The 24,453-nt window shown below is 57.6% G+C and overlaps 1 protein-coding gene across 1 annotated transcript in view; it reads left to right on the forward strand.

The window, feature by feature from the left end:
* Positions 1-22,064, forward strand: part of naaladl1 (N-acetylated alpha-linked acidic dipeptidase like 1) — a 38,354-nt gene extending 16,290 nt beyond the window's left edge. Inside the window, exons 7-12 of the mRNA XM_038787345.1 lie at positions 6,619-6,633; positions 7,413-7,534; positions 13,265-13,438; positions 16,108-16,195; positions 19,789-19,881; positions 21,704-22,064. Coding sequence (XP_038643273.1) covers positions 6,619-6,633; positions 7,413-7,534; positions 13,265-13,438; positions 16,108-16,195; positions 19,789-19,881; positions 21,704-21,872 — 661 coding nt within the window. The 3' untranslated portion in view covers positions 21,873-22,064. The remainder of the gene's footprint in view (positions 1-6,618; positions 6,634-7,412; positions 7,535-13,264; positions 13,439-16,107; positions 16,196-19,788; positions 19,882-21,703) is intronic.
* Positions 22,065-24,453: the final 2,389 nt, after the last annotated feature.

Consider the following 24,453-nt stretch of genomic DNA (forward strand, 5'->3'; position numbering starts at 1 on the left):
TGTTGGGGTGTCTCTGTCGGTGTCACCGTGTCTCTGTCGGTGTCGCCGTGTCTCTGTCGGTGTCGCCGTGTCTCTGTCGGTGTCGGGGTGTCTCTGTCGGTGTCACCGTGTCTCTGTCGGTGTCGCCGTGTCTCTGTCGGTGTCGGGGTGTCTCTGTCGGTGTCTCCGTGTCTCTGTCGGTGTCTCTGTCGGTGTCTCCGTGTCTCTGTCGGTGTCTCCGTGTCCCTGTCGGTGTCACCGTGTCTCTGTCGGTGTCTCCGTGTCTCTGTCGGTGTCTCCGTGTCTCTGTCGGTGTCACCGTGTCTCTGCCGGTGTCTCCGTGTCTCTGTCGGTGTCTCCGTGTCTCTGTCGGTGTCACCGTATCTCTGTCGGTGTCACCGTGTCTCTGTCGGTGTCACCGTGTCTCTGTCGGTGTCTCCGTGTCTCTGTCGGTGTCACCGTATCGCTGTCGGTGTCACCGTGTCTCTGTCGGTGTCACCGTGTCTCTGTCGGTGTCGCCGTGTCTCTGTCGGTGTCGCCGTGTCTCTGTCGGTGTCTCTGTCGGTGTCTCCGTGTCTCTGTCGGTGTCTCCGTGTCTCTGTCGGTGTCACCGTATCTCTGTCGGTGTCACCGTGTCTCTGTCGGTGTCACCGTGTCTCTGTCGGTGTCACCGTGTCTCTGTCGGTGTCACCGTGTCTCAGTCGGTGTCTCTGTCGGTGTCACCGTGTCTCTGTCGTTGTCACCGTGTCTCTGATGGTGTCTCCGTGTCTCTGTCGGTGTCACCGTGTCTCTGTCGGTGTCACCGTGTCTCTGTCGGTGTCACCGTGTCTCTGTCGGTGTCTCCGTCTCTCTGTTGGTGTCACCGTGTCCCTGTCGGTGTCACCGTGTCTCTGTCGGTGTCGGCGTGTCTCTGTCGGTGTCACCGTGTCTCTGTCGGTGTCACCGTGTCTCTGTCGGTGTCTCCGTGTCTCTGTCGGTGTCACCGTGTCTCTGTCGGTGTCGGCGTGTCTCTGTCGGTGTCACCGTGTCTCTGTCGGTGTCACCGTGTCTCTGTCGGTGTCACCGTGTCTCTGTCGGTGTCGGCGTGTCTCTGTCGGTGTCTCTGTCGGTGTCTCCGTGTCTCTGTCGGTGTCACCGTATCTCTGTCGGTGTCACCGTGTCTCTGTCGGTGTCTCCGTATCTCTGTCGGTGTCACCGTGTCTCTGTCGGTGTCTCCGTGTCTCTGTCGGTGTCTCCGTGTCTCTGTCGGTGTCACCGTGTCTCTGTCGGTGTAACCGTGTCTCTGTCGGTGTCGGGGTGTCTCTGTCGGTGTCTCCGTGTCCCTGTCGGTGTCGCCGTGTCTCTGTCGGTGTCACCGTGTCTCTGTCGGTGTCTCCGTGTCTCTGTCGGTGTCACCGTGTCCCTGTCGGTGTCTCCGTGTCCCTGTCGGTGTCACCGTGTCTCTGTCGGTGTCACCGTGTCTCTGTCGGTGTCACCGTGTCTCTGTCGGTGTCGGCGTGTCTCTGTCGGTGTCGCCGTGTCTCTGTCGGTGTCACCGTGTCTCTGTCGGTGTCACCGTGTCCCTGTCGGTGTCGGTGTCTCTGTCGGTGTCACCGTGTCTCTGTCGGTGTCACCGTGTCTCTGTCGGTGTCGCCGTGTCTCTGTCGGTGTCGGGGTGTCTCTGTCGGTGTCGGCGTGTCTCTGTCGGTGTCTCCGTGTCTCTGTCGGTGTCTCTGTCGGTGTCACCGTGTCTCTGTCGGTGTCTCCGTGTCCCTGTCGGTGTCTCCGTGTCCCTGTCGGTGTCTCCGTGTCTCTGTCGGTGTCTCCGTGTCTCTGTCGGTGTCACCGTGTCTCTGTCGGTGTCGGCGTGTCTCTGTCGGTATCTCCGTGTCTCTGTCGGTGTCACCGTGTCTCTGTCGGTGTCTCCGTGTCTCTGTCGGTGTCGCCGTGTCTCTGTCGGTGTCTCCGTGTCTCTGTCGGTGTCGCCGTGTCTCTGTCGGTGTCGGCGTGTCTCTGTCGGTGTCACCGTGTCTCTGTCGGTGTCACCGTGTCTCTGTCGGTGTCGGCGTGTCTCTGTCGGTGTCACCGTGTCTCTGTCGGTGTCGGCGTGTCTCTGTCGGTGTCACCGTGTCTCTGTCGGTGTCACCGTGTCTCTGTCGGTGTCACCGTGTCTCTGTCGGTGTCACCGTGTCTCTGTCGGTGTCGGCGTGTCCCTGTCGGTGTCACCGTGTCTCTGTCGGTGTCACCGTGTCCCCGTCGGTGTCGGCGTGTCTCTGTCGGTGTCGCCGTGTCTCTGTCGGTGTCGGCGTGTCTCTGTCGGTGTCACCGTGTCCCTGTCGGTGTCACCGTGTCTCTGTCGGTGTCACCGTGTCTCTGTCGGTGTCACCGTGTCCCTGTCGGTGTCACCGTGTCTCTGTCGGTGTCACCGTGTCTCTGTCGGTGTCGGGGTGTCTCTGTCGGTGTCGCCGTGTCTCTGTCGGTGTCACCGTGTCTCTGTCGGTGTCGCCGTGTCTCTGTCGGTGTCGCCGTGTCTCTGTCGGTGTCGGCGTGTCTCTGTCGGTGTCACCGTGTCTCTGTCGGTGTCACCGTGTCTCTGTCGGTGTCACCGTGTCTCTGTCGGTGTCTCCGTGTCTCTGTCGGTGTCACCGTGTCTCTGTCGGTGTCTCCGTGTCTCTGTCGGTGTCACCGTGTCTCTGTCGGTGTCACCGTGTCTCTGTCGGTGTCACCGTGTCTCTGTCGGTGTCACCGTGTCTCTGTCGGTGTCACCGTGTCTCTGTCGGTGTCACCGTGTCTCTGTCGGTGTCTCCGTGTCTCTGTCGGTGTCACCGTGTCTCTGTCGGTGTCTCCGTGTCTCTGTCGGTGTCTCCGTGTCTCTGTCGGTGTCACCGTGTCTCTGTCGGTGTCACCGTGTCCCTGTCGGTGTCTCCGTGTCTCTGTCGGTGTCACCGTGTCTCTGTCGGTGTCTCCGTGTCTCTGTCGGTGTCACCGTGTCTCTGTCGGTGTCACCGTGTCTCTGCGGTGTCTCCGTGTCTCTGTCGGTGTCACCGTGTCTCTGTCGGTGTCTCCGTGTCTCTGTCGGTGTCGGCGTGTCCCTGTCGGTGTCGGCGTGTCCCTGTCGGTGTCACCGTGTCTCTGTCGGTGTCGCCGTGTCTCTGTCGGTGTCACCGTGTCTCTGTCGGTGTCACCGTGTCTCTGTCGGTGTCACCGTGTCTCTGTCGGTGTCTCCGTGTCTCTGTCGGTGTCACCGTGTCTCTGTCGGTGTCGGCGTGTCTCTGTCGGTGTCACCGTGTCTCTGTCGGTGTCGGTGTGTCTCTGTCGGTGTCACCGTGTCTCTGTCGGTGTCGGCGTGTCTCTGTCGGTGTCACCGTGTCTCTGTCGGTGTCACCGTGTCTCTGTCGGTGTCTCCGTGTCTCTGTCGGTGTCTCCGTGTCCCTGTCGGTGTCGCCGTGTCCCTGTCGGTGTCACCGTGTCTCTGTCGGTGTCTCCGTGTCCCTGTCGGTGTCGGCGTGTCTCTGTCGGTGTCACCGTGTCCCTGTCGGTGTCTCCGTGTCCCTGTCGGTGTCACCGTGTCTCTGTCGGTGTCACCGTGTCTCTGTCGGTGTCTCCGTGTCTCTGTCGGTGTCACCGTGTCTCTGTCGGTGTCACCGTGTCCCTGTCGGTGTCGGCGTGTCTCTGTCGGTGTCGCCGTGTCTCTGTCGGTGTCTCCGTGTCCCTGTCGGTGTCGGCGTGTCTCTGTCGGTGTCGCCGTGTCTCTGTCGGTGTCACCGTGTCTCTGTCGGTGTCGCCGTGTCTCTGTCGGTGTCTCCGTGTCTCTGTCGGTGTCACCGTGTCTCTGTCGGTGTCACCGTGTCCCTGTCGGTGTCGGCGTGTCTCTGTCGGTGTCGCCGTGTCTCTGTCGGTGTCTCCGTGTCCCTGTCGGTGTCGGCGTGTCTCTGTCGGTGTCGCCGTGTCTCTGTCGGTGTCTCCGTGTCTCTGTCGGTGTCACCGTGTCTCTGTCGGTGTCACCGTGTCTCTGTCGGTGTCACCGTGTCTCTGTCGGTGTCACCGTGTCTCTGTCGGTGTCTCCGTGTCTCTGTCGGTGTCGGCGTGTCTCTGTCGGTGTCGCCGTGTCTCTGTCGGTGTCTCCGTGTCTCTGTCGGTGTCACCGTGTCTCTGTCGGTGTCTCCATGTCTCTGTCGGTGTCGGCGTGTCTCTGTGTCTCTGTCGGTGTCACCGTGTCTCTGTCGGTGTCACCGTGTCTCTGTCGGTGTCACCGTGTCCCTGTCGGTGTCACCGTGTCCCTGTCGGTGTCGCCGTGTCTCTGTCGGTGTCTCCGTGTCTCTGTCGGTGTCGGCGTGTCTCTGTCGGTGTCGGCGTGTCTCTGTCGGTGTCGGCGTGTCTCTGTCGGTGTCACCGTGTCTCTGTCGGTGTCACCGTGTCTCTGTCGGTGTCACCGTGTCTCTGTCGGTGTCGCCGTGTCCCTGTCGGTGTCACCGTGTCTCTGTCGGTGTCACCGTGTCTCTGTCGGTGTCACCGTGTCTCTGTCGGTGTCACCGTGTCCCTGTCGGTGTCACCGTGTCTCTGTCGGTGTCACCGTGTCCCTGTCGGTGTCACCGTGTCTGTCGGTGTCACCGTGTCCCTGTCGGTGTCACCGTGTCCCTGTCGGTGTCACCGTGTCTCTGTCGGTGTCTCCGTGTCTCTGTCGGTGTCACCGTGTCCCTGTCGGTGTCGCCGTGTCTCTGTCGGTGTTGCCGTGTCTCTGTCGGTGTCACCGTGTCTCTGTCGGTGTCGCCGTGTCTCTGTCGGTGTCACCGTGTCTCTGTCGGTGTCACCGTGTCTCTGTCGGTGTCACCGTGTCTCTGTCGGTGTCTCCGTGTCTCTGTCGGTGTCACCGTGTCCCTGTCGGTGTCACCGTGTCCCTGTCGGTGTCACCGTGTCTCTGTCGGTGTCGCCGTGTCTCTGTCGGTGTCACCGTGTCTCTGTCGGTGTCACCGTGTCTCTGTCGGTGTCGCCGTGTCTCTGTCGGTGTCGGGGTGTCTCTGTCGGTGTCACCGTGTCTCTGTCGGTGTCGCCGTGTCTCTGTCGGTGTCACCGTGTCCTCTGTCGGTGTCGGCGTGTCTGTCGGTGTCACCGTGTCTCTGTCGGTGTCTCCGTGTCCCTGTCGGTGTCTCCGTGTCTCTGTCGGTGTCTCTGTCGGTGTCTCCGTGTCTCTGTCGGTGTCGGTGTCACCGTGTCTCTGTCGGTGTCGCCGTGTCTCTGTCGGTGTCACCGTGTCCCTGTCGGTGTCACCGTGTCTCTGTCGGTGTCACCGTGTCTCTGTCGGTGTCACCGTGTCTCTGTCGGTGTCGGCGTGTCCCTGTCGGTGTCACCGTGTCTCTGTCGGTGTCACCGTGTCTCTGTCGGTGTCGGTGTGTCCCTGTCGGTGTCACCGTGTCCCTGTCGGTGTCGGCGTGTCTCTGTCGGTGTTGGGGTGTCTCTGTCGGTGTCACCGTGTCTCTGTCGGTGTCACCGTGTCTCTGTCGGTGTCTCCGTGTCTCTGTCGGTGTCACCGTGTCCCTGTCGGTGTCATCGTGTCTCTGTCGGTGTCACCGTGTCCCTGTCGGTGTCGCCGTGTCTCTGTCGGTGTCGGCGTGTCCCTGTCGGTGTCACCGTGTCTCTGTCGGTGTCACCGTGTCTCTGTCGGTGTCACCGTGTCTCTGTCGGTGTCTCCGTGTCCCTGTCGGTGTCACCGTGTCTCTGTCGGTGTCTCCGTGTCTCTGTCAGTGTCGGGGTGTCTCTGTCGGTGTCTCTGTGTCTCTGTCGGTGTCACCGTGTCTCTGTCGGTGTCACCGTGTCTCTGTCGGTGTCTCCGTGTCTCTGTCGGTGTCACCGTGTCCCTGTCGGTGTCTCCGTGTCTCTGTCGGTGTCTCCGTGTCTCTGTCGGTGTCACCGTGTCTCTGTCGGTGTCTCCGTGTCTCTGTCGGTGTCTCCGTGTCCCTGTCGGTGTCGCCGTGTCTCTGTCGGTGTCACCGTGTCTCTGTCGGTGTCACCGTGTCCCTGTCGGTGTCTCCGTGTCTCTGTCGGTGTCTCCGTGTCCCTGTCGGTGTCTCCGTGTCTCTGTCGGTGTCACCGTGTCTCTGTCGGTGTCTCCGTGTCTCTGTCGGTGTCACCGTGTCCCTGTCGGTGTCACCGTGTCCCTGTCGGTGTCTCCGTGTCTCTGTCGGTGTCTCCGTGTCTCTGTTGGTGTCACCGTGTCTCTGTCGGTGTCTCCGTGTCTCTGTCGGTGTCTCCGTGTCTCTGTCGGTATCACCGTGTCTCTGTCTGTGTCGGGGTGTCTCTGTCGGTGTCTCCGTGTCCCTGTCGGTGTCACCGTGTCTCTGTCGGTGTCGCCGTGTCTCTGTCGGTGTCTCCGTGTCCCTGTCGGTGTCACCGTGTCCCTGTCGGTGTCACCGTGTCTCTGTCGGTGTCACCGTGTCTCTGTCGGTGTTGCCGTGTCCCTGTCGGTGTCGGCGTGTCCCTGTCGGTGTCGCCGTGTCTCTGTCGGTGTCGGTGTCTCTGTCGGTGTCACCGTGTCTCTGTCGGTGTCGCCGTGTCCCTGTCGGTGTCGGCGTGTCCCTGTCGGTGTCACCGTGTCTCTGTCGGTGTCGGGGTGTCTCTGTCAGTGTCGGGGTGTCTCTGTCGGTGTCACCGTGTCCCTGTCAGTGTCACCGTGTCCCTGTCAGTGTCTCCGTGTCTCTGTCGGTGTCTCCGTGTCTCTGTCGGTGTCACCGTGTCTCTGTCGGTGTCACCGTGTCTCTGTCGGTGTCACCGTGTCTCTGTCGGTGTCGCCGTGTCTCTGTCGGTGTCTCCGTGTCTCTGTCGGTGTCACCGTGTCTCTGTCGGTGTCACCGTGTCTCTGTCGGTGTCTCCGTGTCTCTGTCGGTGTCACCGTGTCCCTGTCGGTGTCACCGTGTCTCTGTCGGTGTCTCCGTGTCTCTGTCGGTGTCACCGTGTCTCTGTCGGTGTCACCGTGTCTCTGTCGGTGTCGGCGTGTCTCTGTCGGTGTCACCGTCGGTGTCACCGTGTCTCTGTCGGTGTCTCCGTGTCTCTGTCGGTGTCACTGTGTCTCTGTCGGTGTCTCCGTGTCTCTGTCGGTGTCACCGTGTCTCTGTCGGTGTCACCGTGTCTCTGTCGGTGTCGGTGTGTCTCTGTCGGTGTCGGCGTGTCTCTGTCGGTGTCTCCGTGTCTCTGTCGGTGTCACTGTGTCTCTGTCGGTGTCACCGTGTCTCTGTCGGTGTCGGCGTGTCTCTGCCGGTGTCTCCGTGTCTCTGTCGGTGTCACCGTGTCTCTGTCGGTGTTGGCGTGTCCCTGTCGGTGTCACCGTGTCTCTGTCGGTGTTGGCGTGTTCATGCCTGGAGTTGGCATGTCTCTGTCGGTGTCGTTGTCACCGTTTCACTGCCGGCATTGCCGTGTCCCTACCTGATGTCAGCGTGTCTTTCCTGATGCTGTTGTTCCAGAATGAATTCCGCTAAATCCCACTCTGTTTCTTCTCCCAAGACGAAAACGAAAGCTCGAATCTACCCTGCCTATCACACAGCCTACGATACCTTCGATTATGCCTCTCGCTTCATCGACCCAGGTATGTGTGCATCGCCACGGCAATGAATCAGCCTCTACCTGCGGCAGCTCAGAGCGCTGGGGGTGGATCGTGTGGTGTGGGGTTGACAGAGACGTGCGTGTGGTCGGAGCAGCTGAGGGGTGGCAAGGAGATCGATGACATTCTCCCCCAGCAGTGGCAGTTTATAGAGAGGGTCTGTCAGAGAGGTGGGCAGTGGTCAGGCCAAAGGGGGCGTGAAGCACCATTTGGGGATGAACCAGGGCCCTGATGGATATTCACGGGGTAACAGACCGTCCACCAAGACAAAATGGCTGCCGCAATCCAATATTGTGGCCATTCACCTCACTCTGACCCGGGAGCCAGAGGGAGAATTCTGCTGCCAGTCCATCTACTTTAATGAGTTTTTCCGGTGTCATTAGCTAGGCGCAGGCAATCTCCTCCTGTGCCTGTCTCTCTCTGAGAGGTTGGAGCCCCATTCCCCACACCAGAGCCCATAATCCAGATCCACACTCCCAGTGGCAGTACTGAGGGAGTGCCGCACTGTCAGAGGGTCAGTACTGAGGGAGTGCTGCACTGTGGGAGGGTCAGTACTGAGGGAGCGCCGCACTGTCAGAGGGTCAGTACTGAGGGAGTGCTGCACTGTCAGAGGGTCAGTACTGAGGGAGTGCCGCACTGTCAGAGGGTCAGTACTGAGGGAGTGCTGCACTGTGGGAGGGTCAGTACTGAGGGAGTGCTGCACTGTCAGAGGGTCAGTACTGAGGGAGTGCCGCACTGTCAGAGGGTCAGTACTGAGGGAGTGCCGCACTGTCAGAGGGTCAGTACTGAGGGAGTGCCGCACTGTCAGAGGGTCAGTACTGAGGGAGCGCTGCACTGTCAGAGGGTCAGTACTGAGGGAGTGCCGCACTGTCAGAGGGTCAGTACTGAGGGAGTGCTGCACTGTCAGAGGGTCAGTACTGAGGGAGTGCCGCACTGTCAGAGGGTCAGTACTGAGGGAGTGCTGCACTGTCAGAGGGTCAGTACTGAGGGAGTGCTGCACTGTCAGAGGGCCAGTACTGAGGGAGTGCTGCACTGTCAGAGGGTCAGTACTGAGGGAGTGCCGCACTGTCAGAGGGTCAGTACTGAGGGAGTGCCGCACTGTCAGAGGGTCAGTACTGAGGGAGCGCTGCACTGTCAGAGGGTCAGTACTGAGGGGGTGCTGCACTGTCAGAGGGTCAGTACTGAGGGGGTGCTGCACTGTCAGAGGGTCAGTACTGAGGGGGTGCTGTATTGTCAGAGGGTCAGTACTGAGGGAGAGCTGCACTGTCAGAGGGTCAGTACTGAGGGAGTGCCGCACTGTCAGAGGGCCAGTACTGAGGGAGTGCCGCACTGTCAGAGGGTCAGTACTGAGGGAGTGCTGCACTGTCAGAGGGTCAGTACTGAGGGGGTGCTGCACTGTCAGAGGGTCAGTACTGAGGGAGTGCTGCACTGTCAGAGGGTCAGTACTGAGGGAGTGCTGCACTGTCAGAGGGTCAGTACTGAGGGAGTGCTGCACTGTCAGAGGGTCAGTACTGAGGGAGTGCTGCACTGTCAGAGGGTCAGTACTGAGGGAGTGCTGCACTGTGAGAGGATCAATACTGAGGGAGTGCTACACTGTGAGAGGGTCAGTACTGAGGGAGTGCTGCACTGTCAGAGGGTCAGTACTGAGGGAGTGCCGCACTGTCAGAGGGTCAGTACTGAGGGAGTGCCGCACTGTCAGAGGGCCAGTACTGAGGGAGTGCCGCACTGTCAGAGGGTCAGTACTGAGGGAGTGCTGCACTGTCAGAGGGTCAGTACTGAGGGGGTGCTGCACTGTCAGAGGGTCAGTACTGAGGGAGTGCTGCACTGTCAGAGGGTCAGTACTGAGGGAGTGCTGCACTGTCAGAGGGTCAGTACTGAGGGAGTGCTGCACTGTCAGAGGGTCAGTACTGAGGGAGTGCTGCACTGTCAGAGGGTCAGTACTGAGGGAGTGCTGCACTGTGAGAGGATCAATACTGAGGGAGTGCTACACTGTCAGAGGGTCAGTACTGAGGGAGTGCTGCACTGTCAGAGGGTCAGTACTGAGGGAGTGCCGGACTGTCAGAGGGTCAGTACTGAGGGAGTGCTGCACTGTCAGAGGGTCACGGTTGAGGGAGTGCTGCACTGTCAGAGGGTCAATACTGAGGGAGTACCGCACTGTCAGAGGGTCAGTACTGAGGGAGTGCTGCACTGTCAGAGGGTCGGTACTGAGGGAGTGCTGGACTGTCAGAGGGTCAGTACTGAGGGAGGGCTGCACTGTCAGAGGGTCAGTACTGAGGGAGTGCTGCACTGTCAGAGGGTCAGTACTGAGGGAGTGCTGGACTGTCAGAGGGTCAGTACTGAGGGAGTGCCGCACTGTCAGAGGGTCAGTACTGAGGGAGGGCTGCACTGTCAGAGGGTCACGGTTGAAGGAGTGCTGCACTGTCAGAGGGTGAGTACTGAGGGAGTGCTGCACTGTCAGAGGGTCAATACTGAGGGAGTACCGCACTGTCAGAGGGTCAGTACTGAGGGAGTGCCGCACTGTCAGAGGGTCAGTACTGAGGGAGTGCCGCACTGTCAGAGGGTCAGTACTGAGGGAGTGCTGCACTGTCAGAGGGTCAGTACTGAGGGAGTGCTGCACTGTCAGAGGGTCAGTACTGAGGGAGTGCTGCACTGTCAGAGGGTCAGTACTGAGGGAGTGCTGCACTGTCAGAGGGTCAGTACTGAGGGAGCGCTGCACTGTCAGAGGGTCAGTACTGAGGGAGTGCCGCACTGTCAGAGGGTCAGTACTGAGGGAGTGCTGCACTGTCAGAGAGTCAGTACTGAGGGAGTGCTGCACTGTCAGAGGGTCAGTATTGAGGGAGTGCCGCACTGTCAGAGGGTCAGTACTGAGGGAGTGCCGCACTGTCAGAGGGTCAGTACTGAGGGAGTGCCGCACTGTCAGAGGGTCAGTACTGAGGGAGTGTTGCACTGTCAGAGGGTCAGTACTGAGGGAGTGCTGCACTGTCAGAGGGTCAGTACTGAGGGAGTGTTGCACTGTCAGAGGGTCAGTACTGAGGGAGTGCTGCACTGTCAGAGGGTCAGTACTGAGGGAGTGCCGCACTGTCAGAGGGTCAGTACTGAGGGAGTGCCGCACTGTCAGAGGGTCAGTACTGAGGGAGCGCCGCACTGTCAGGGTCAGTACTGAGGTAGTGCTGCACTGTCAGAGGGTCAGTACTGAGGGAGTGCTGCACTGTCAGAGGGTCAGTACTGAGGGAGTGCCGCACTGTCAGAGGATCAGTACTGAGGGAGTGCCGCACTGTCAGAGGGTCAGTACTGAGGGAGAGCCGCACTGTCAGAGGGTCAGTACTGAGGGAGTGCCGCACTGTCAGAGGGTCAGTACTGAGGGAGCGCCGCACTGTCAGAGGATCAGTACTGAGGGAGTGCCGCACTGTCAGAGGGTCAGTACTGAGGGAGAGCCGCACTGTCAGAGGGTCAGTACTGAGGGAGTGCCGCACTGTCAGAGGGTCAGTACTGAGGGAGTGCTGCACTGTCAGAGGGTCAGTACATTGGGAGTGCCGCACTGTCAGAGGGTCAGTACTGAGGGAGTGCTGCACTGTCAGAGGGTCAGTACTGAGGGAGTGCCGCACTGTCAGAGGGTCAGTACTGAGGGAGCGCTGCACTGTCAGAGGGTCAGTACTGAGGGCGTGCTGCACTGTCAGAGGGTCAGTACTGAGGGAGTGCTGCACTGTCAGAGGGTCAGTACTGAGGGAGTGCTGCACTGTCAGAGGGTCAGTACTGAGGGAGTGCTGCACTGTCAGAGGGTCAGTACTGAGGGAGTGCCGCACTGTCAGAGGGTAAGTACTGAGGGAGTGCTGCACTGTCAGAGGGTCAGTACTGAGGGAGAGCTGCACTGTCAGAGGGTCAGTACTGAGGGAGTGCTGCACTGTCAGAGGGTCAGTACTGAGGGAATGCCGCACTGTCAGAGGCTTGTCCGCTGTAAACTGGGAAGATCTGTCAATGGGTCGAACGAGTGGAGATCAGTGAGGATTATTTAAAGAAACATTTCACGAGATACAGAGTTAGTATAGACCCCTCCGAGGAAAAGGCTCCACTTAACCAATAAAAAAGGTCACGGACAACTAAAGAGTTTAGGGACAGCATAAAGCTAAAAGGAAGAGCGTACAAAAATGCAAAACATTGCACAGATCCAGACTAATGTAATAGTTACAAAGACCAGGAAAGGGTTAAAGGGGTACAAAGCAGCTCATAAGAGCTACTAAAAAGGATTATCGATATCAACGTTATAATTCTATAAAGGGAAAGCAGGAGGTAAAGAGCTGAATGGCCTGCCCCTGTTCCTAGCTTCCTCTGTAACATCAGCAGCACACATAAAATCCCTCTTATAATCCCGACAGTGCAGAAGGAGGCTTCAGCCCAGCAAGTCTGCACTGACCCTCCGAAAGAGCATACCACCTCGTCCTAGTCCCAGTCCCCCGCCATATCCCTGTAACCCCACCGGCACGATACTCCGAAATGGAGAGAAACAGCCGACGCCGGAGTGAAACCCGGAGTGTTTCCGGCGTCGGAGGCCGCTCCTTGCCCCCTATTCTCCCCACCCACCCGCTTGCGTCAAAGCGGCGCGCCGGGAATGACGCGGCCGGCGGCGCCTAAGTGACGTCAGCCGCGCATGCGCAGGTTGGTCGGCGCCAACCCGCGCATGCGCGGTTGCCGTCTTCCCCTCCGCTGCCCCGCAAGACATGGCGGCTTGATCTTGCGGGGCGGCAGAGGGAAAAGTGTGCATCCTTTAGAGACGCCAGTCCGACGATCGGTGGGCACCGTTCACGGGCCAGTCCCCACGAGCACGCCCGTGGTGCTCGATCCCCGATCCGCCCCCCCCACAGGCCCCACACTTACCGGTCGCGCGATGTTCACGCCGGCAGCGACCAGGTGTGGTTGACGCCGGCGTGAACCGGTCGGGTTCGTCAGGCCGCTCGGCCCATCCGGGCCGGAGAATCGCCGGTCGCCGTGAGAAAGGTCGAGCGGCGATTCTCCGAGCGGCGTGTGGCATTTTGGGGAGGGTAGGAGAATCGCGGGGGGGGGGGGCGCCAGGGCGGCGTGCGTGATTCACCCGGCCCTCCCGCGATTCTCCCACCCGGCGTGGCGAGCGGAGAATCGCGCCCCACGTCTTTGGACTGTGGGAGGAAACCGGAGGAAACCCACGCAGACACCGGGCCGGGGGGGGGGGGGGGGGGGGGCGTGCAGACTCCGCACAGACAGTGACCCGAGGCCGGGAATCGAACCTGGGACCCTGGAGCTGTGAAGCAGCCGTGCCGACCGCTGTGGCCCAAACCTGTGGTACAGAGATCTGACGGTGTTCCTGTTTGACCAGCTGTTGAATGAAGCCCATGGTCGAGAAGCTGTGGATTATCAATAACCTCCCCACCCCCACCCCTTCTCCCCCCCCCACCCCACTACCTGAAGGGCAAACAATGATGCTGTTATTAAACAAGAGGCTTTGCCTTTCCAAAGGATGCTGACCAGAACCTGGGGCCTGGTCTCAGCTCAGAAGCCTGATGTGGGTTCGGAGCCATGATTTCGCTGTATGTTGAATATCTCCGTGATTCGACTCCAGCATCAATTTGCTCCTTTATTGTCCCCCCCCCCCCCCCCCCCACTGTGACAAGTGTGTTAGTGCACAGTACACGTACGGTTAAATACCCCATACTCACCTGGTTACTCTCCACCCCCTTCCGACAGGTTTCACCAGCCATCAGACAGTGGGTAGGACAGCTGGGAATGTGTTGCTGCGCCTGGCTGATAGTGCGGTCCTCCCCTTCAACATCAGAGACTACAGCGAGACCATCGATCAGCTCTACCAGGCGGCAAAGGAGAACTTCCTCACGGAGCTCAACCAACGCAACATCTCCCTGGGTGACTATCAACGTAACAGAATGTGCAACCTCCTGGCTCTCCAGCCCCTTCTCTCCACACACAGCTTCATCCAGCCACTGCTCCCCCTACACACCCCCCTCTCCATACACCCACTGCCCCCCTACACAGCCCACCCTTCCATACACCCACTGCCCCCCTACACAGCCCACCCTTCCATACACCCACTGCCCCCCTACACAGCCCACCCTTCCATACACCCACTGCCCCCCTACACAGCCCCCCCTCTCCATCCACCCACTGCCCCCCTACACACTCCCCTCTCCATACACCCACTGCCCCCCTACACACTCCCCTCTCCCAACACCCACTGCCCCCCACACAGCCCCCCTCTCCATCCACCCACTGCCCCCCTACACAGCCCCCCTCTCCCAACACCCACTGCCCCCCTACACACCCCCCTCTCCATCCACCCACTGCCCCCCTACACAGCCCCCCTCTCCATCCACCCACTGCCCCCCAACACAACCCCCCCTTCCATACACCCACTGCCCCCCACACAGCCCCCCTCTCCATCCACCCACTGCCCCCCAACACAACCCCCCCTTCCATACACCCACTGCCCCCCTACACAGCCCCCCCTCTCCCAACACCCACTGCCCCCCTACACACCCCCCTCTCCATCCACCCACTGCCCCCCTACACAGCCCCCCTCTCCATCCACCCACTGCCCCCCTACACACCCCCCTCTCCATCCACCCACTGCCCCCCTACACAGCCCCCCCTCTCCCAACACTCACTGCCCCCCTACCCACTCCCCTCTCCATCCACCCACTGCCCCCCTACACAGCCCCCCTGTCCATCCACCCACTGCCCCCCTACACAGCCCCCCTTCCATACACCCACTGTCCCCCTACACACCCCCCTCTCCCAACACCCACTGCCCCCCTACCCACTCCCCTCTCCATCCACCCACTGCCCCCCTACACAGCCCCCCTCTCCATACACCCACTGCCCCCCTACACAGCCCCCTCTCCATACACCCACTGCCCCCCTCCACAGCCCCCCCTCTCCATACACCCACTGCCCCCCTACACAGCCCCCCCTCTCCATCCACCCCCTACACACCCCCTCTCTCCATACACCCACTGCCCCCCTACACAGCCCCCCCCCCTGTCCATACACCCACTGCCCCCCTACACAGCCCCCCTGTCCATACACCCACTGCCCCCCCTACACAGCCCCCCTTCCATACACCCACTGCCCCCCCTACACAGCCGCCCATCTCCATACACCCACTGCCCCCCCTACACAGCCCCCCTGACCTCGGGGTGCCCCTGATCTCGGGGTGTCTCTGATCTCGGGGTGTCACTGATCTCGGGGCGTCTCTGATCTCGGGGCGTCTCTGATCTCGGGGCGTCTCTGATCTCGGGGCGTCTCTGATCTCGGGGTGTCGCTGATCTCGGGGTGTCTCTGATCTCGGGGTGTCACTGATCTCGGGGCGTCTCTGATTTCGGGGTGTCTCTGATTTCGGGGTGTCTCTGATCTCGGGGTGTCTCTGATCTCGGGGTGTCTCTGATCTCGGGGTGTCTCTGATTTCGGGGCGTCTCCGATCTCGGGGTGACTCCGATCTCGGGGTATCTCCGATCTCGGGGCGTCCCTGATCTCGGGGCGTCTCTGATCTCGGGGTGTCTCTGATCTCGGGGCGTCTCTGATCTCGGGGTGTCTCTGATCTCGGGGTCACTCAGATCTCGGGGTGTCTCTGATCTCGGGGTATCTCTGATCTCGGGGTGTCTCTGATCTCGGGGTGTCTCTGAACTCGGGGTGTCTCTGATCTCGGGGTGTCTCTGATCTCGGGGTATCTCTGATCTCGGGGTGACTCTGATCTCGGGGTGTCTCTGATCTCGGGGTGTCTCTGATCTCGGGGTCACTCTGATCTCGGGGTCACTCTGATCTCGGGGTGTCTCTGATCTCGGGGTGTCCCTGATCTCGGGGTGGCTCTGATCTCGGGGTGTCTCTGATCTCGGGGTGTCTCTGATCTCGGGGCGTCTCTGATCTCGGGGTGTCTCTGATCTCGGGGTGTCTCTGATCTCGGGGTGTCCCTGATCTCGGGGTGGCTCTGATCTCGGGGTGTCTCTGATCTCGGGGTGTCTCTGATCTCGGGGTGTCTCTGATCTCGGGGTCACTCTGATTTCGGGGTGTCTCTGATCTTGGGGTGTCTCTGATCTCGGGGTATCTCTGATCTCGGGGTGTCACTGATCTCGGGGCGTCTCTGATCTCGGGGCGTATCTGATCTCGGGGCGTATCTGATCTCGGGGCGTCTCTGATCTCGGGGTGTCGCTGATCTCGGGGTGTCGCTGATCTCGGGGTGTCTCTGATCTCGGGGCGTCACTGATCTCGGGGCGTCTCTGATTTCGGGGTGTCTCTGATCTCGGGGCGTCCCTGATCTCGGGGCGTCTCTGATCTCGGGGCGTCTCTGATCTCGGGGTGTCTCTGATCTCGGGGTGTCTCTGATCTCGGGGTGTCTCTGATCTCGGGGTATCTCTGATCTCGGGGTATCTCTGATCTCGGGGTGTCCCTGATCTCGGGGTGTCCCTGATCTCGGGGTGTCTCTGATCTCGGGGTGACTCTGATCTCGGGGCGTCTCTGATCTCGGGGCATCTCTGATCTCGGGGTGACTCTGATTTTGGGGTGTCTCTGATCTTTTCCAGTTCCTCTACAATCTGCAGTTACTAGGTTGAGGGAAGCAGCTGACGGGCTCCACGCTCGAATATCTGAGATGCAGAGTCCGGGTGCAAGGTGAGTGACCTCTGACACCCCTCGTGGTGCATGACCTCTGAACCTACCCAATCGGCCATGTTATTTTGACAGTGGCTCTCTGTAAACCCGTAACTTCCCCCCTGGATTGTCGGTCTGTCAGTGTACCATGGTCCTTCATAGGGAATGTGCCACCTTCAAATCATTGGAGCAGAATGAGGCCATTCAGCCCATCGAGTCTGCTCCACCATTTAATTATTTCATGGCCGATCTGACCTGATAAATCCGGAGACTTGAGCAGATGGGTCTGGGCCGGCCCTGCCAACACCAATGCAGAACTGAAGGAGTGCCGCACGACTGGAGGTCCCATCTCGGACGTTATTGCAGGAGCGTTGGGGTTGGTGTGGGGTTCATCCTTGTGTCCCAATAATTATCTCGCAGTTAAAATATCTATTTGAGAGTGTTACAACACCCTGGGCTAGTGCGTGGTCAATTCCAGCCCCATAGACCCCAGAGTCCCAACATAAGTCAATTAACCAATAATTTGAGTTTTTCCCTGAGCTCCTTGATCCTGACTGCTCCAATTTCTAACAGACACGAGGTTTGTAAGGAAAACATTAAAAAACTGCTTATTCATAACAAGAGAAGAGTAATGGTAATAATAGGACAACTGTCTCTTCATCTGAATGTTTCCCAAACCCTGTCCCATCCTCCACCCAGACACACACAAGACAGACACACGGTGGGGGAGCAGGGAGATGAGCGGGTGGTCAAGATCAAGGAGAAATGGGAAGCGGAGTTGGGAATGGAGATCAATTGGGGAGTGAGGCACTGCGAAGGGTAAACGGGACCTCCTCTTGTGCAAGGATGAGCCTGATACAGTTTAAGGTGGTGCACAGGGTGCATGTGACTCGGGCAAGAATGAGTGGGTTCTTTCAGGGGGCAGCAGATGAGTGTGAGAGGTGTGGGCGGGGGCCAGAGAATCATGCGCACATGTTTTGGAGTTGTGAAAAATTGGGACGATTCTGGGCGGGAGTGTTCGCGGTCTTAGCCAGGATAGTGGAGGAGGGAGTGGACCCGGACCCTTTGGTGGCGATATTTGGGGTTTCAGAGAAGCCGGGGAGCTCATGGAGAGGAGGAAGGCCGATGTCTTGGCCTTCGCCTCTCTGATTGCACGGCGGCCAATTTTACTGGAGCAGCGGTCGGCATCGGCACTAGGTGTGACCTGTACGACTTCCTGCAATCAGAGAAGATAAAGTATGAGTTAAGAAGCTCTTCAGTGGGGTTTGAGTAAAGGTGGATGTTTGTGACCATGTATGAGGGGCTGTTCGTCCCGGGGGGGGGGGGGGGGGGGGGGGGGGGGGGGGGGGGGGGGGTGAAAAAGGGGAAAAATCTGTACAGACTATATAGTTGATTGTTGGGAAGTATGTTTCCCGGGGCGTTTATTCACTATAACCTGTTTTGATACATGTTTGTAATAAAATACATTTTTTTTTTTAAAGGCAGACACACGGTGGGGGTAGGGAAGGATCAAAATAACAGGGATTAAACTAAGAATGTGAACTGAGGATCTTCACTGCTGAGGTTGTAGTCTTTGTCGGCAATGATCTTCCCTGGACATGACATGCTGAATGGTTGGTTTGGATGTTTTAGTGTCTGCCTTCAATTAGAACTTTCAGGCTGGGGAGTTACTTTCACGTCCAGTGACTTGGGGGTTTCACAGAGAAGATTCCCTTCAGGTGTATGCAATTCCAACTTCCGTCCACCAGATGGACTACCAACCTCACTGAGTCAAACTGAAGTTTTCAGCATGAGACTTTTAAGTGGATTTGCCAGCCAGTGGTGCAGGTCTGGGCCCTCCTGCCGATTATCCTGAACCTTCCGGAAGAATCAAACAGGCGAGAGAGAATTCAGAGCTCTGGCTTCATGGTTGCCTGGTTAGAACAGACATGACTGCTTGCCAACAGCTCCCAGGTTGTGCAGGCAGAGGAAGGTATTCTGTCACAGATCATCAGATGAGAGAGCTTTAGCATTTCAATCAGAAGTACGATCGCAGGCTGACTGGCGGAGATCTGACAGGGAGAGCGTGCATTAAACCTGCTTCTTGCCTAGGTTTTCACAGGACTGAAACTTTTAAACTCTACAAATTAGAACTTGCCTGTGGGTTCCAGAACCTTCTGAGAGACTCGGCCAATCAAGATCAAAAAGTGGATAAATCCCAGAAATCCAGAAGAGTTGATTGGCTGCTAGCCAAGTCCATCAAGATGACATCACGGGACCCTACCACATAGCAGACCCATCAAAGGGAGTCCTGGGACAGTTCAAATGACACCGTAGATTTTAGATTCATTGTCACGTGTACCGAGGTACAGTGAAATATATTGTTCTGCATACTGTCGACAGATGCTTCAGGTTAAAACCAAAATCTACGGTTTAAACCCAAACTCTGCAATATTGAAGCAGCCAGCAAGACCGGAATTAAAAAGGAAAACAAGGGTCCACCCGGGATTTAAACGAGGTTCCTTACCAGAGTGCTATTTTGAGAACAGCGTGTTCTTACTACTTTTTATTGTAAATTTAGCGGACCCAATTCATTTTTTTCCAATTAAGGGGCAATTTAGCTTGGCCAATCCACCGACCCTGCACATCTTTGGGTTGTGGGGGTGAAACCCATGCAAACACGGAGAGAATGTACAAAGTCCACACGGACAGTGACCCGTGGTCGGGATCGAACCTGGGATCTCGGCACTGTGAGGCAGCAGTGCTAACCACTGCGCCACCGTGCTGCCCTTGAGTACAGAGTGTTCTTCGAAGCCTTTCTCCCATGTAATTGTTTTATTAGTGTCTGTTGAGGATTGTAAGCATGTGCGAGTTTTGGGCAGGCTTTTGCTGTCAGACCTGTTTTACTACGTACTGCTCCTGTTTTCACATTTATTACTGTGATTAACCTTCATAATTTTATCATTTCTTCTAAACAACACATTCGTCTACCTTCCTTGTGGTCTCAAGTTATCACAAAAACTAAAAAGTACCTCTATATGTTAGAGAGAAGAAGGTTAAGAGGTGACTTAATTGAGGCATACAAGATGATCAGAGGAGTAGATAGGGTGGACAGTGAGAGCCTTTTTCCTCGGATGGTGATGTCCAACACGAGAGGACATAGCTTTAAATTGAGGGGAGATAGATACAGGACAGATGTCAGAGGTAGGTTCTTTACTCAGAGTAGTAAGGGCGTGGAATGCCCTGCCTGCAACAGTAGTGGACTCGCCAACACTAAACTCATTCAAATGGTCATTGGATAGGCATATGGACGATAAGGGAATAGTGTAGATGGGCTTAAGAGGGGTTTCACAGGTCGGCGCAACATCGAGGGCCGAAGGGCCTGTACTGCGCTGTAATGTTCTATGTTCTATCTGCGACGTTATCACTTGGGTATTTGTGAGAAGTTGCTGGGGCTACCTCATTGCCTCGATTCCAAAAAGCAGCCGCTTGGCTGCGAAACGCTTTGGGACATCTGCTGGGTGTGTCAGGTGCTAGAGTAATTCAAGTTGCGTGCAGTTGAGTGTCGTGTTTCTGCGCTCCTGCTGACTGTGTCTTCACTGCTCTCTCTCTCTCTCTCTCTCTCTGTAACGCAGCCCGATGGAACTGCGGATGGTCAACGATCAGCTGATGCTGCTGGAGCGATCGTTCCTCGACCCGCTGGCCTTCCCGGACAAGCTGTACTATCGGTAAGTCTGCCCCCGCTGGCGACCAGCGATGTCCCTCGCCACAACCCCGCGTGACCCGGCCGTGTCCTATTGCGCCTCTCTCCCTGCCAGCCAGGCAGCTCCCTCTCCGCACAAGGCCCAGCATCTGTTGCCCATCCCCAATTGCCCCTTGAACTCAGTGCCTCACTCCGCCCATTTTAGTCAGCCTTATTGCTGTGTGTGTGTGTGTGTGTGGGGCGGGGGGGGGGAGGGGGGTTTGTGGAGTCACATGTAGGCCAGACCAGGGGTAAGGAGAGCAGATTGCCCCCTTTCCCCTAAAGGGGGACGTTAGTGAACCAGATGTTTTTTTTGACGACAGTCGATGATCGTTGTCACGGTCCCCGTTACCGAGACCGAGCTTCATAATTCCAGATCTTCTTAATTGGATTTAACTTCCACCAGCTGCTGGGGTGGGATTCGAACCCACATCCCCACCCCCACCCCCACATTAGCCAAGGGGTCTCTGGATTCTAGTCCAGTGACATTACCACGAGGACACTAACTCGCCAATTCTCTCTGTGGCTCCCTCTCTGTCACTGCCTCTATCTCGGTCACCCTCTTTCACAATGTCCCTCCCACACACACTTATCACTCTCTCGCGATTGGTTGATTGTCACATGTACCGAATTTGAACATTGACAAATGGTACATCGACAAATAGTGATTGGTTACAGTGCGGAACAAGGGGCCAAACAAGAGCAGCATTGGGCGTCGTGAATAGTGTTCTTACAGGGAACAGATCAGTCCGAGGGGGAGTCGTTGAGGAGTCTGGTAGCCGTGGGGAAGAAGCTGTTCCTATGTCTGGATGTGCGGGTCCGGAAGAGGGCAATGCCTGGGTGTCCTTCAGTCTCACTTCCTCTACCTTCACTCTCTCGCTCTCTCCCCCCTTCCTTCACTCTCTCCTGTTCCTTTACACCCAGTCTACCCCGTTACACCCAGTCTACCCCGTTACACCCAGTCTACACCCCGTTACACCCAGTCTACTCCCCCCCGTTACACCCAGTCTACCCGTTACACCCAGTCTACCCCCCGTTACACCCAGTCTACTCCCCGTTACACCCAGTCTACACCCCGTTACACCCAGTCTACACCCCGTTACACCCAGTCTACACCATTACACCCAGTCTACACCGTTACACCCAGTCTACACCCCGTTACACCCAGTCTACCCCCCCGTTACACCCAGTCTACACCCCCCCGTTACACCCAGTCTACCCCCCGTTACACCCAGTCTACCCCCGTTACACCCAGTCTACACCCCGTTACACCCAGTCTACTCCCTGTTACACCCAGTCTACACCCCGTTACACCCAGTCTACTCCCCGTTACACCCAGTCTACACCCCCCCGTTACACCCAGTCTACACCCCGTTACACCCAGTCTACACCCCCCCGTTACACCCAGTCTACACCCCGTTACACCCAGTCTACACCCCGTTACACCCAGTCTACACCCCCCCGTTACACCCAGTCTACCCCCTGTTACACCCAGTCTACCCCGTTACACCCAGTCTACTCCCGTTACACCCCGTTACACCCAGTCTACCCCCCGTTACACCCAGTCTACCCCCCGTTACACCCAGTCTACCCCCCGTTACACCCAGTCTACACCCCGTTACACCCAGTCTACCCCGTTACACCCAGTCTACTCCCCGTTACACCCAGTCTACCCCGTTACACCCAGTCTACCCCGTTACACACAGTCTACCCCCTGTTACACTAATGCTTTGCCCCGTTACACTCAGTCAGTGATCAGTCCGTTCGCTTCCTCCACTCATGAGGCTTTTATTTATTCCCTGTTTCAGACACGTGCTCTACGCCTCGAAAAGTTCGGCCGTGAGGACGTTCCCGGGACTGGCTGACGCCTTCCTGCGTGCCACGGGGGGAGATTCCTGGGATAATGTTCAGAAGCACCTGACCATTATCACCCACACACTGGAGGGCGCGGCGGCCTCCTTGGAGGCCGTGATCTAGCGGGAGGGCGAGGGGGCAAGGGAAGGGAGCCACTTGGCGGAGTCACTCTCACTGGAACCCAATAACTACAATGAAAGGATGGCGGCTGGTCGAGTTTCCTTGTGTCTGGATCTCTCCGAACAAATCCTCTCTCCTCAGGGAGGCAATGACTTGTTGCTCCATCCTGAGAACTCTGTACGCGTATCCCACCCACCCCCCCCCCCCCCCCCCCTCCAAACACCCTAACAGCTGATGGTAATTAACTCCTTGAAGTGAGAGATAAATGGCTGCTACCTCAGGTAGAATCCCTTCCCTGATCCCCCTGACAGTGTACTTGACCTTTTCCAGCTGTAAAATGTCCATGTCAGCCAACCAGGCCGAGGCGCGAGGTGGAGCTGGCGCTCCCCATCCCGGCGGATCCCGCTTTCGGCCTATCGGCGCGGCAAAGGCGGCACCATCCATCTCCACCCCCCCCCCCCCCCCCCGTCCGCAGCCCCGGCGAGTCCGACATCCTGAAAATGGCCACCGGCGGACATGGCTCCAGCTCAACGTTAAGAACCGCTGACACGGCGCTGAGGAAGGTGGCCAAAAAGGTCGCCACCTTCGACCAGAACATGCGGGTATGGTCGACGCGAACACCACCCATGTCTGTCCTCCGTTCCACCCAAGAGCCCGCCCGCCCCACCTTTGGTTCGATGAGCTCGGTGAACCAGCGGGGGCCGGACGTGGGGGGGGCTGAGCCACGTGCCGGAGGGAGGGGGGAATGTACCCTACACGGGGCCTCATTCCACACATCCTCATCCAAGATGGCTCCCAACTCCTCCGCCCATTTCACCTTCACCCGATCAAGCAACAATAGATTCCAGTGAGATGGTCCTTTCAAGACCTTCCCCTCACCCCCCCCCCCCCCCCCCGGTTCTTGCCGACCATTAAGATTCTTTCAACTGTGCTGCCCATTGGGTTTCTTGATGTCTGCCTGACAGGGCAGCGGGGCCCACCCCCCAGGTGCCCATCTCCGTGGGGTTGCTGACATGCGACCTGTTGCCATTCAAGGTAACGGCAGGAACTCTAGGTGGTAAAAAGTCTGGTTTCTAACAATAGGCCGGTGCATTTCAATGGGGTGCGACGGTCGCCTGCTGGGTCTCAGTAGAGTGCGATGATCTTTGATGGGACAGGCCCTGACATATTTTCATAGATTATCATAGAATTTACAGTGCAGAAGGAGGCCATTCAGCCCATCGAGTCTGCACCGGCTCCTGGAAAGAGCACCCTACCCAAGGTCAACACCTATCCCCATAACCCAACCCAACACTAAGGAAAATCTTGGACACTAAGGGACAATTTAGCACGGCCAATCCACCTAACCTGCACGTCTTTGGACTGTGGGAGGAAACCGGAGCACCCGGAGGAAACCCACGCAGACACGGGGAGAACGTGCAGACTCCGCACAGACAGTGACCCAAGCCGGGAATCGAACCCTGGGACCCTGGAGCTGTGAAGCAACAGTGCTAACCACAATGCTGCCCCACGGTATTCCATATTCTGGCAGCTTTTCTGTTGCATTTATCTGATTCCCAACAGCCTGCCTGAGGTTTGACTGCAGTAGGGTTTTAAAATGCCCAGTTCTTTAATTTAGGATATCCAATTTAATCGGGCGATGCCTTTTAAATCGGGCCTAAATCTAGGCCTTGCTGGGTTACTACACGTTTCTCTGGCTCTTCGTTTACATTTCTCTGTACCTCAGTGCCCCTCATGAACGTTTTTACAATCATGGACCATAAAGATTGGGGTATCACAATCCTATTTTGCCCGAGCAAAAAAATCCATCGGCTGCACAGAGCTCAGCCCTAATGTTTTGATATTTGGAAAAGGATCCTTTTGGCCGTCCCTCAGTGACACATCTTATTATCCTCCGGAAGGTTTCATCTTTGATGGTTTCGTTTCTGATTAGTTTTGACTTCTCATCAGATACTGGAAGGCAGGGATTCTGTCAGAGGAGGGCAGCGCGATAGCACAGTGGTTAGCACAGTTGTTTCACATCTCCAGGGCCCCGGGTTCGATTCCCGCTTGGGTCACTGTCTGTGTGGAGTTTGCACGTTCTCCCCCCGTGTCTGCGTGAGTTTCCTCCGGTTTCCTCCCACAGTCCAAAGATGTGCAGGTTAGGTGGATTGGCCGTGCTAAATTGTCCCTTAGTGTCCAAAGATGTGCAGGTTAGGTGGATTGGCCGTGCTAAATTGTCCCTTAGTGTCCAAAGATGTGCGGGTTAGGTGGATTGGCCGTGCTAAATTGCCCCTTAGTGTCCAAAGATGTGCAGGTTAGGTGGATTGGCCGTGCTAAATTGCCCCTTAGTGTCCAAAGATGTGCAGGTTAGGTGGATTGGCCGTGATAAATTGTCCCTTAGTGTCCAAAGATGTGCAGGTTAGGTGGATTGGCCGTGCTAAATTGCCCCTTAGTGTCCAAAGATGTGCAGGTTAGGTGGATTGGCCGTGCAAATTGTCCCTTAGTGTCCAAAGATGTGCAGGTTAGGTGGATTGGCTGTGATAAATTGTCCCTTACTGTCCAAAGATGTGCAGGTTAGGTGGATTGGCCGTGCTAAATTGTC

The sequence above is a fragment of the Scyliorhinus canicula genome, chromosome 31, assembly GCF_902713615.1.
Source record: "Scyliorhinus canicula chromosome 31, sScyCan1.1, whole genome shotgun sequence".
In the NCBI taxonomy this organism is placed as follows: Eukaryota; Metazoa; Chordata; class Chondrichthyes; order Carcharhiniformes; family Scyliorhinidae; genus Scyliorhinus; species Scyliorhinus canicula.